This window comes from Gavialis gangeticus, unplaced genomic scaffold (genome assembly GCF_001723915.1).
Source record: "Gavialis gangeticus isolate Ggan-Ray unplaced genomic scaffold, GavGan_comp1, whole genome shotgun sequence".
Lineage (NCBI taxonomy): Eukaryota > Metazoa > Chordata > Crocodylia > Gavialidae > Gavialis > Gavialis gangeticus.
The window spans coordinates 23732122-23743339 of NW_017729014.1; the positions used below are offsets into that span (position 1 = coordinate 23732122).

General features: G+C 47.9%; 1 protein-coding gene across 1 annotated transcript in view; it reads left to right on the forward strand.

The window, feature by feature from the left end:
* Window positions 1–9853, forward strand: part of ZBTB40 (zinc finger and BTB domain containing 40) — a 42801-nt gene extending 32948 nt beyond the window's left edge. The window contains exons 11-18 of the mRNA XM_019512036.1: window positions 1124–1531; window positions 2223–2429; window positions 4587–4751; window positions 5345–5559; window positions 6297–6459; window positions 6802–6888; window positions 6997–7223; window positions 8381–9853. Coding sequence (XP_019367581.1) covers window positions 1124–1531; window positions 2223–2429; window positions 4587–4751; window positions 5345–5559; window positions 6297–6459; window positions 6802–6888; window positions 6997–7223; window positions 8381–8575 — 1667 coding nt within the window. The 3' untranslated portion in view covers window positions 8576–9853. The remainder of the gene's footprint in view (window positions 1–1123; window positions 1532–2222; window positions 2430–4586; window positions 4752–5344; window positions 5560–6296; window positions 6460–6801; window positions 6889–6996; window positions 7224–8380) is intronic.
* Window positions 9854–11218: the final 1365 nt, after the last annotated feature.

Below are 11218 nucleotides of genomic sequence, written 5' to 3' on the forward strand. Positions count from 1 at the left end.
CCACCCACCCACCCACATCCACAATGACACACACCCTGGCCAAGACTTGAATGTGTGTAAGTCGTCACTCAGTCATTTTTGTTCTATGTTAAATTGGTGAGTGTTAGTTTAAAAGAAAACAGGAATCTCAAGCAGCAGTAGGTTTAGCTCACTCCTCCTGAATACTGCTTTCCACTGAACAGATGCAGCATTTAATGGAATCGCACTCTGAGGAAGGTCTGGTTTTTGCATAGTTTGCTTCATAATCAAGAAGTGAAGAAACAAAGTTCTAAAAAGGCACGTTGAGATCCCATACCACAGTGTTGTGGCAAACTGAATTCCACACTGGTTTTCCATGGCCACAGAATCATGAGACTGGTTACAGTGAAGAAACCAAATAACTATTTGTAGTTTGATTTCTTTCCACAAACATGTTTCTGATGGGGCTTTCCTGTAGGCTCTAGTCCTGTGTAAATTTTCCATTTTCTGCCTTTCAAAATTCTGGTGTTATAGGCACCTCAAAAATTGTTAGAATTTCTAGGAAATGGATATACATGGGTGATTAAGTTCTACTGTAGCTCTACCCAGAAGAGTGTGAAGAATCCTAGTGTCCTCTTTGAAACTGGCTATGTTTGGGGAAAAAAAATCCCAAACTATTTTCTGTTTCCATAAAAGGATCTCTTGAGCTGAAAGACCATCACACTATCTCAGGCCCCAAACTTGCAAACAGTCAAGTGGTAACTTCACTCACATGAGTTAAAGACAAGCATTCAGAAGCAGCTCCTATTCTCTTTGTGCCTAAATGGGAGCTGAGTTTCTTTGACTATCGGGCTAGTGCTGGCACGCTTCGGCTTCTATAGATGCTGGTGTTTTAACTGGAAAAAATGCATTCTCCTTTATTCTAATTCTGCACTTCTTGCACCTTCCCTAGTCATTGTCACCTGTGAACGTGGCTTTGATGTGCTGCTGCTTTGATGGGACAGGGCATTTTGCACCAGTCTGTACCATATTGATCCCATTCACCCCCGAGCAGAAAAGTGCAGGATCAGGTGCTCCCTGAGGAGTGCTCAGGAGGCAGGTGGTGAGGAAGGCGAGTGCTCAAAATGGTCAGTCAGCACTGAAATGGGAGTTGCTTTCCACACAGGGCTCCTGACGGAGAGAAGCGGGGAGAAACCTGGGATCAGGAAGTGGAAGGTGAACAGTGAATCGCAGATTGAAGCCATGGACAAAGAGGAGGAGAAGGCTGGGGGTGCAGGTCCCAAGGAGCGAGAGGAAACCCATGAGAGAAGTTCCTCCAAGAAGAGCTTTATCTGCAAAGCCTGTGACAAGAGTTTCCACTTCTACTGCCGTCTGAAGGTGCACATGAAGCGGTGTCGCCTGGCCAAAGGAAAGCAGGTGCAGTGCAAGGAGTGCGCTGAGGTCATGAGCACCAAGAAGGAGCTAGAAAAGCACCAGCTGGAGGTGCACGGAGTTGCAGGGCCGGCCAAAAAGAAAAAGAAGAGACTCCCGGTGACATGTGACATCTGTGGAAGAGAGTTTGCTCATGCCTCAGGTGGGCTTCATAACCCTAGAGCTGGGAGAGTTTTCATGTGGCACAGGGAGTGAGGTGCTCCTTGCTGTTCTAGACCTGAGCCAAGTTACCAGGGTGATAGCTACATGAACAGCACGTTAACTAGACAACCTGAAACTGGGCCCTCCTTCCTGGCTCTGAGGATAGTTCTTAGAAGCCTTTGAAATGGCACTGTGTCCTAAGGAATGTGATTCGGACCATTTCGCTGCTCCACTCTCCCAGTGTCTTATGGCTGATTTCTTTTATAATTGCTTTTCCAGTGTTACACATGGCTTATCAAGAAACAGTGGGGCTTCTGGTTACTTAAAAGGTGTTTAAAAGCAAATGTAGGGGCATGTGGCCTGTTCTGGTTCTTCAGCTGATTTCAGGGGTATTGATAATGATGCTTCTCTGTGCCTGATGTTCCTTTACCTCTGCCACCTCATCCCCCTGCTCTCAGTGTGGAGCAGTACTACTTTAGCAGGGTAGAGGAAGCTTACGGCTATGTCGTTCTTTCCTTTCTGAGTAAGTGGCACGTTGGTTGTGATCCGGGAGCACTGGCTGTTAGGAAGATGACCTCTCCCGACTCAGTCAAGCTGTGTCACTTGGTACTTAGCATTAGGGCTGGGGAAAGGACCTGGACAGCACCTTTCTGCTGGGCATTAACTGCTTCCATTGGTCTCCTGCTCCCCAGGAATGCAGTACCACAAACTTACTGAACACTTTGATGAGAAGCCCTTCTCTTGCGATGAGTGCGGTGCCAAGTTTGCTGCTAACTCTACGCTAAAGAACCACATGCGGCTGCACACAGGGGACCGCCCCTTCATGTGCAAGCACTGCCTCATGACCTTCATGCAAGCCTCCGCCCTTGCCTATCACACCAAGAAGAAGCACTCTGAGGGTAAGCCTGTCAGAATTGTAGGGGTCCTGACTGTGCACCAGGGCCCTTGTCCTCCCACGAGTGATTGGAGGAAGCGTAGGGCCAAGTTGTGAAGGCACAGAGCTGTGGGGCTAATGCTATTGGTGCTATCAGTGCTATCAGTGTTCATCTGCCTGGGCAGGGTTACAGCTTAATCCATCCACTCCTGGTAATACCTCCATTTTTCCACTGCTTTTTTGACTGATTGACTGCTCCTTCCGCCTCTCTTGGTGGCTTTTCATCTGCTTTTGTCCTGTCCGTAGCTGGCATCTATCGCTATCTCTCTACCTCCCCCTCTAGCCTTGTTCAATCGCATTGTTTCACCTCTCCCCAGACTAGAGGTCATTAGCGATCCCACCCCACCTCTCCGTAACTCAGCCTATCTCTGACATCTCCCTGCTATTGAGCTACCATCTTACTCACTTTCTCAGGCAGAGCTTCTCCTGCTTCCTTCTACTGCCTTCCTTCTTTGCCTCTCTTGGCAAAACTATTGTCCTTCCTGTCTTCTGGGATCACCGACTTCATCTCTTGTCTCTGCTCCCTTTCCCTCTCCCAGATACTCAGTTCATTGGTGAATGCTACCGTCCTCCTCCACTGGTGAATTGGACTCTCTATCCCTACTGCTGAACTTGTCGGTCTCTGCCTGGATTAAAGTCTGGCTTCACTGGTTTTTGCCCCTGCCCTGATCTAATATGCCCCAAGTGCTGTTGCTATACTCCCCTTCATCTCTAGCCTTGACCTTTTATTTGTTGGCATCCTGTTGTTAGCTGCCTTGGGTGCAAGCTTAGTCCTTACCTCCAACACGATACATACTCATTCCTTTCCTTCTCCTCTCAGCCACCCACCCCATTCCTAACCCTCCTCAGTTCCTGTCTCTTCTCAGCTCTGTACATCCCAGTGCTCTGCCTGGCTGGCCTGCCTCCCCAGTGCCCTCTCAACTTTCATTCTCGCTGCTTCAAGCAACCAGCCTCCCTTCTTCTTAGCATTTGAATAGTTGAGAAATGGGAAATTTTCCTCCCAAAAGCCAGTGATGAAAACTTGAAAAAGAAATGTAAAAATATGTACATTTTGGATTTGAAAAAGCAAACCAATATCTATTTTTGTTGGATTGGTTTTTAATTTGTGGTTTTTTTCTTTCCTCTCCCTTTGAACTCCCTTTCTTCTTTCTCCCCACTAAAAAGGTGTTAAAATGTAAAAAGGGAGGTAAGTGCAGCAAAACCCCAAAATAAAAGCACTCCCTGCCCCCACTCTTTCTGGGGAGGGTTTGAAAAATGTAATATCTTGAGAGGCAAGGATATCTGTGGGTGATATATCACCCCAAAAGATCAAAGTCTCTTGCATATTTCCTTGACTGCCAGCCTGTACTAGTGTGTTCTCTTTGTAGTTTTGCACTAATTTTCTATTTCCATAAAGGGATCTACATTCACTCATCACTACTTTATCTCTGGAACTGCAAAGGCATTATAGTACTTAAGACATCACTTCAATACTACCATGAAAGGTTTTGTTTCATTTTGGATTTTCCACTGGAATAATTTGCACAAGTAATTTAATTTTGACAGTATGCTTAACTTTCAGTGTTCATTTCTTTTTAAAAATTCCAACTAGCTCTATGCCTCAGTGCCACATTTGTCCTCTGCCACTAGCTCCTTTTGTTTGTGAGCAACTCAGGAGCAAAGGATATGCCTGCGTTTGTAAAAAAAAAAAACAAAAAACAAAAAAAACAAAAAAACCACACACACACAAAAACAAACAAACAAACAAAAAAACCAAAACAACCCCCCCCCCAAACCCCCCAAAAAACAAAACATTGCAAACTTGTGGCACTGTATAGGTATGTTGTCAGAGCGATCGTGTCTCTGAGCAGTTTGTTATGGATGTATTTGAATGTGCTTGTATTGGAGCACTCTGTGTTTATAATCCCAGAATTAATATTGAGTACACAAATTTTGTGGTTTTGATGCCATCGCTTTTGATCCTTAGAAGCTTGTATTATGAGTTGTTGGTCCCTTGAAACCTTGCCTGTTTCATAATCTCCTGCTTCTTCCCAAAAAATTGAGCTGCATTCCCAGAAATCCTGTCCCCTGGGTCAGTGCTAGCTGCAGAGGCTCTAGCCTGCTATATTGGATTTCCCTGCAGGGAAGATGTATGCCTGCCAATACTGTGACGCAGTGTTTGCACAGTCCATTGAGCTGTCTCGCCATGTGAGGACTCACACTGGAGATAAGCCATATGTCTGCAGGGAGTGTGGGAAAGGATTCAGGCAGGCCAACGGGCTCTCCATCCACCTACGAACCTTCCACAGTGAGTACCAGAGCCCTATTCTAGTTCAAATGGGGCCTTTCCCCCGGGACTTACCAGAGCTCCTTAGAAGGCAAAGGGCTGTCTGAGTGTGACTGCAAAGAGGTGAAGGGGCAGTGCCAGACTGCAGCAGACTTCCCTCTGCTGTGAAAGGCACAGGGCTGCCTTCATATAATGCAGTTTTGAGGGTGCTGCTGGTGATGGGCATCCAGCCTTGCTCTGCTGCTTCATGGAAGGATTTTTCTGTCCTGGGAAGATCCTAGGCTCTTCTTATGGGGACTTACACACTGGTCCTGGAGCTGGGATCAGCCCAAGGAAACAGCAGTACTGTCTAATAGAACAGAGCAAAGGCATCATGGGACTGCTGAGGACCAGCCTGGATTATTTCTCACTGCAAGTGTCAGGGTGGGAGAGTACATGGCACTTACCTGCAAAGATCCTAAAACTCAGATGTTTGCTCTTTGCCTAGAAATTACCAGCATTTCTTTCTCTGTTCTCCCTCCTACCTATTTGTGGTGCCTTTTCTCATATCTTTTTCTGTCTGCCTTTCTTTCTGTCCTCAACCCTGCCTTTCACCCCCTGCACTGTGGAGTCAGACATCGAAGACCCCTATGACTGCAAGAAGTGTCGGATGAGCTTTGCCACCCTGCAGGAGCATCGCAAACACATTCACGAGGTCCACTCCAGGGAGTACCACCCCTGCCCTACCTGTGGTAAAGTCTTCAGTGCTCCATCCCTGCTGGAACGCCACATGGTGACCCACGTAGGAGGGAAACCATTCAGCTGTGAGATCTGTGACAAAGCCTATCAGGTGAGCTGGGCTTGGTGTACGCTTTATCTCACCCTCCAAAGAACAGCATCACCTGCCAGTTTACAAAGAGGAGGTCCTTTATTGGCACAAGTGAATATGGGAGTAACTGCACTGCCAAGGGAAGAAGTTTGCTGATTTGCTCAGAGGAAGAATAATTGTGCAATGAGAAGATAGGTCCACTAATATGAATCATTCAGTTCTGAAACTGTCCTAACTCTAGAGCTATAGATCCTTTCCTGCCCTGAGCTCCCTAAAATCTGATCTTTCCCTTCAGCCTAACATTTCTAGCTTTCTTGATTTCTATTATGATAGAAGTGACATTTTGCAAATGAGATTCTCCATTTGGCTTGTGCAAGTGTGCATATGTTGGAGGGCCGTAAACCAAGTAGCAAGGCATGAAAAATCAGTCCAAAATGGGATCTGTGAAGAGGGAGATGAGAGAGCTAGCAGCACTCAGCATTTTGAGTGTGCTGTTTTTGTAGAGATCATGTTCTCTATCAGTGTAGTTTAGGATGCTGCATTTCTGGCATAAATAAGTTAGAGTAATGAATATCAAGTGTGCTACATAAAAGAGATGGGTTTGGATAGGGATGTTTATGGTAAGGTCTGATGCATCTTATAGCTGCTGAGTGCAGCCTCAGTTCCCATTTGTTTTAAGATGGCAACCTATTACTGCCACTTTGTCCCTCCAGGACAGCTTTTCCATTCTAAACATGATTTCATTTATATCTTCACAGCAACTGTCAGGGTTATGGTATCACAATCGGACCCATCACCCTGATGTCTTTGCAGCCCAGAATCACCGCTCATCCAAATTCTCATCATTGCAGTGCAGCTCCTGCGACAAAACCTTCTCCAGCACAACTGCCCACAGAAAACATGTCAAGACAGAGCATGCAGGTGAGAAGTCCCCCTGCCTCCTCTGGGGAAAAAATGCTGAGGTGGGAGAGATAAGATATGGGAATAGTTCTCGCTTGATGAAACAAAGCCTCATGGATTGCTGAGACCACAGCAAACTCATTGTGACCCCTTAGAAGGGTCCTCTCCAACAGGTGTCCTCTCTGTTTTGTCATGGCTAGCTCTGTTGGTTCATGAAATGCTTCTGCAGGTGGTGCTGTAATCAGATACATTCTTGCTGAGTTCTTGACATTTATCTCCTTTGGTGTGGGTCTGTGTCCAGGTGCCTGGGCTCAGAGTAGTGATGTAGCCTGTCTGTGCTGCTTTCCCTGGTCTCATTTTCAGATATGAAGTTCCACGAGTGTGAGAAATGCAAGGAGCTGTTCCCCACACTGGCTCTCCTGCAGGTCCACGTCAAGTGCAGGCATTCAGGTCAGTTAATTGTTGTCTTGATGTGCCCTCCTGGCTCTGGGCCAGCCTTGACAGTTGAGGCCTCTTGTGCATCTCGCTGGCAGTGATGCTTCTTTCATGTTTCTTTAGGGTCACAGCCATTTTGCTGTTTGTACTGTTCAGCCTCCTTCCGCTTCCCAGGGGCCTTGCAGCAGCACGTCACCACTGAGCACTTCAAGCAGACAGAGAGCACCTTCACTTGTGGACTGTGTGGGGAGCTCTTCCCCACTCAGGAGCAGCTGGAAGGTCACTACAGAGCTGAGCATCCCAAGGTGGTGTTTGCAGAAGCCCAGGCCACCACCACGCAGATTGTGCAAGTAAGTGACTGCTCCAGGGGTGGCTGATAACAGGGGTGCTGGGGTAACTTCATGTAGGGGCAGCTGTAGTAAGACTCCAGAGTTGGGGTGCTTATCCACTGCCATGACATTCCATCCTTCTCCCATCCCTCTATCCTCCCAGCCCTGTTCTTTGCACCAGTTGGCATCCCCACCATCTCTTTATCCACTCTGTGGTTCTACCTTCCCTTTCTAAGTCTACTTTGAGGGAGTATAATAAGACTCATGTCTGATAAGCCCTTAGGTTGCCTCTGAATCCAGGGATGGCCTGGCACTTAACTAGACTTTTAGGTACTCAGTGCACAAGGGCAATGTGGGGTCACAGGGGAAGAAGGAGCCTTAATTGGATGTTAGTTCCTTAACCCCGGTCTGGGTTTGTTTGGGGGTGAAGAGCTGAGGCTTCTGTTTGGGTGCCCTGGTGAACAGACGTTCTCCCAGTTCCTGATGCACACCCCTTATTGGCTGCTTACCTATTGGCTGCCACGAAGTCATCCCTGAGTCTACACATCTCCAAGCTGAAGAGTCCCATGCCTCTCAGCCTCTCCTCATAAGGTCTGTTCTCTTGACCTCTGATCATGCTCATGGCTCTCCTCTGGACTCTTAGGTTTCTCCACATCCTTTGCTCTTGGAGACTGGAGGAGGAAGGGCTGGCAGGAGGTGCAGAGCAAGCTGGTCACTCTGGGAAGGCTCTGTTAGAATCCAGAGGACTTCCTTGTCTATATTATAACTATTTTGCAGAAAACCAGATTTTAGGGCTGGAGTTAGCAGACTCTCTCTCTCTCTCTCTAATACTGCAGCTATCAGTAGAGAATAACCATTTGGACGTGGGAGCCCAATATGCAAGATTCCCTGGGCTGATGATCCGCTAGCGTGTAATCACCGCATCTTTATAATCTACGACTACTTATGGTGCTAAATTATAGCAATTTTGTGAAGAGAAATATTTAAATTGCTTTTCTGTCTTCTCTTTTGCATCACTGGTGTGTGCAGCTCAGAGCTTCCCATTAGGGCTCACGCCTATTGCAATTGCACTCCTCAGGTGTGAAAGTAAACGCTGTTATTGGAGTGTAGGCTGGGGACACTTCAGTGGAAAATGTGCTGCAAGCATCTCCTTAACTCTTGAGTTGTTTCCCATGCAGGTTATTCAGACAGCAGAACAAGGAGCAGAAGGAGAGCATGTGATCACCTTGGATGAGGCCGAGCTTGCTGGATCCCAGGTCTTTGTGACGTTGCCAGATGCCCAAGCTAGCCAAGGTGGCTCGGAGCTGGTGGCAGTGACTATGGAGGATCTGTTTGATGACAAAGTCACTCTGATTTGTGAAGAAACAAAATGAGGTAGCCTGGAGCACCTGTGTGATGCATCCAGAATTGCTTGGCCAGCTCCTCAGCCATTACTATCCATGTGTACCACTTGGGCCATGAGATGCAGGCTTATTCCAGGAAACTACTGGGATTTGTGACACTGGCAAAAGAAGTGAGGGGCTGCAAGCACAGCAATCCCAAGAACATGGGAGATCAGCAGTGGGAACTCTTTGGGAGTCATGGAGCCAGAGTGGCTTCTTTCCCTACCATGAGTGGCAGGCAGCAGCTGGTGCTTCTGAATGATCTGGGCCACATGTCCTCTCCAGCCCCAGGAGAACAGCTTGTGCAGGAGGAAAGGAGATAAATGAAGCACAACCAAGCAAAGGCCTAGCAAGGGCAGAGCTGGGGAGAGACTGGGGAAATTCCAGGGGCAGGAGAGGCAGGGAATCTTATACAGAATCAGAGGTGTTGGTGTAGGGCAGCAGAGTGAGGAATAGATGAACATTTGTCCAGGAGGAAGTCACCTTGAAGGTGATCTAAGCTGTGCTGCGATGAGGAGGACAGATGCCCGTGGAGGAGGCACAGCATGAAAAGGCTGGGCACAAGCTGGGCAAATGCTTGCAGGACCATGGACAGTGTGAGTCTGGGCGGTTTCAGCCGTGCCATGTTCTGCTCCTCCCCAGATGGTTACGTTTCTCCTTAGTCCCCCTAGAAAATATGGCCACAGCAGGGCTGCCTTGGCGTCCACTCCTGCAAAAACTTAAAATGGGTCTGCCAACCTGGCAAAGGGAAAGCCAAAACTTAATCATGAGAAGCAAAACAAGTCTCCAGGCCACCTGGGGATGGCAACTGGTGGTGGTGGCTGGGTGGGGGTTCTGGACCAAGCAGGTAGAACAAATCATTGTTCACAATGACAGGCTGTGGAGAGGCCTCCCACTGCATGTGTATATAAGCTGTCTCTGTTGTTGAGCAGAAGCCTGCTGTGCTGTCCTTCTGCCATGTTGGCAGTGACCCAGCTTCAATCTCTCCTATATCCCAAGGGTCAACCTCTTATAAAATAGGGGAGTGAGGCAAAACCTGCAGTGTCTCAGCAAAAGGCCTTACCTTGGTGTCATAGAGCCTTCTTGAGAGAGTTGGCTGTTCACCTGCCTCATAGCTATCATCCCTCCAGGGGTGGGGTGTTTAAAACTGCCTGGAGCTTCTCTCCTTGTAAAAATAGTATGGGGAGCTCCATGGCAGAGGCAAGGAAAACAACTTAGGCCAGTCCTGTGTGTGTGCAGCTGCCTTCATTAGTTTGTCTCCAGGAAACATCCGCAAAAACTACTTCACCGTTAGGGCGGCTAGGAGCTGGAACCAACTTCCAAGGGAAGTGGTGCTGGCCCCTACCCTGGGGGTCTTTAAGAAGAGGCTGGATGCCCACCTAGCTGGACTCGTTTGAGTCCCATTTCTCTTTTTGGGGTTTTTGTTGTTCTCCCGCCCTGGCGGGGGGTCGGGCTAGAAGATCTACTAGGTCCCTTCCGACCCTTAATCTATGAATCTATGAATCTATGAAACGTTAGCAGTTCCTGATGTCAGGAGACCCTAATCCTAGCCAAATCACTGCCAAGGCTGTGAGCACGGGGCAGCTCTGGGGTCAGGCCCACAGCTGGATGGTGACAGCTTATATCCCCTTTGTGAGAGGACAAAAGCCCTAAGACTGCCTGCCTTCCCTTTTAGCTTGATGCAGAAGCTGTAGCATTAGAAGAAAGGAGCTAGTCTGGGTATGGTGACCCATCATTTCTTGAGTGCTTAATACCATTACCAATGAGTTGGCACTAATGCAAGCCTTCCTGTCTGACACATAATGGCTGCCACCATTGCACACAGCCATTCCCTTGCAGCCCACAGTACATTGCTTTGCAGAAGGCTTCCGGCTACCTTACATAAAGCTCAGCCTGTCTGTGCCAGCCTGGTGCAACACCTCCATTATAAGGCGTTGGCCCCTTTAAGATTAAATTTCACAAAGCTTTTTTATCTGCAGTTTCCTAAAATATAATCTGATAATTAATGGTTTGCTGAATCCATTATGAAGTGCAATTAGATGGATGCAGGGTTTCTGCAGCTCTGAGGGAACTAGGAGCATTTATCTTCCTTTCCCTCATGCCAAAAGGTTGAACGCTGCCACTGCAATATTTACATACTGAGCAATGATTCCCACCGTCTCTCTCAGACTGAGCCCCTGTGGTGAACAGTGCCCATCTAATCACACTGCCCAGAGCCACACGAGTGCAGAAAATGAGCAGCTTTCAGCTTGCCAGCAGCATCTTGTGCTAGCTGCTCCTGGCCACTAACCAGAGCCTGTTGTAGTCGAACGGCCCAGCCACATACTTTGCTCCTATTGCAGTGTGGAGGATATAAGCAAACAGCCGGGGCAGCGTGTTTTGCTGAGAGCAGAGGCGCAGGAGGACAGACATTCCTTACAGTGAGAGTCTGTGAGTAACAGCAAGCGTGTAATCTCCCTGCAGTGCTTTAGTGAGGTGCTCCTACCTCCATCTCTCCTGCACACATGCAGTCTCTCTCTAGGGTTTTGGGGAAAGAGCAAACAAGCTTCAAGCATGGTTTAATCCCAGAATGGCCAGGAGATGGTGCTCACAGTCTTGAGAATTAGTTGCCATGGAAAAGTGTCTTGCTGAGGC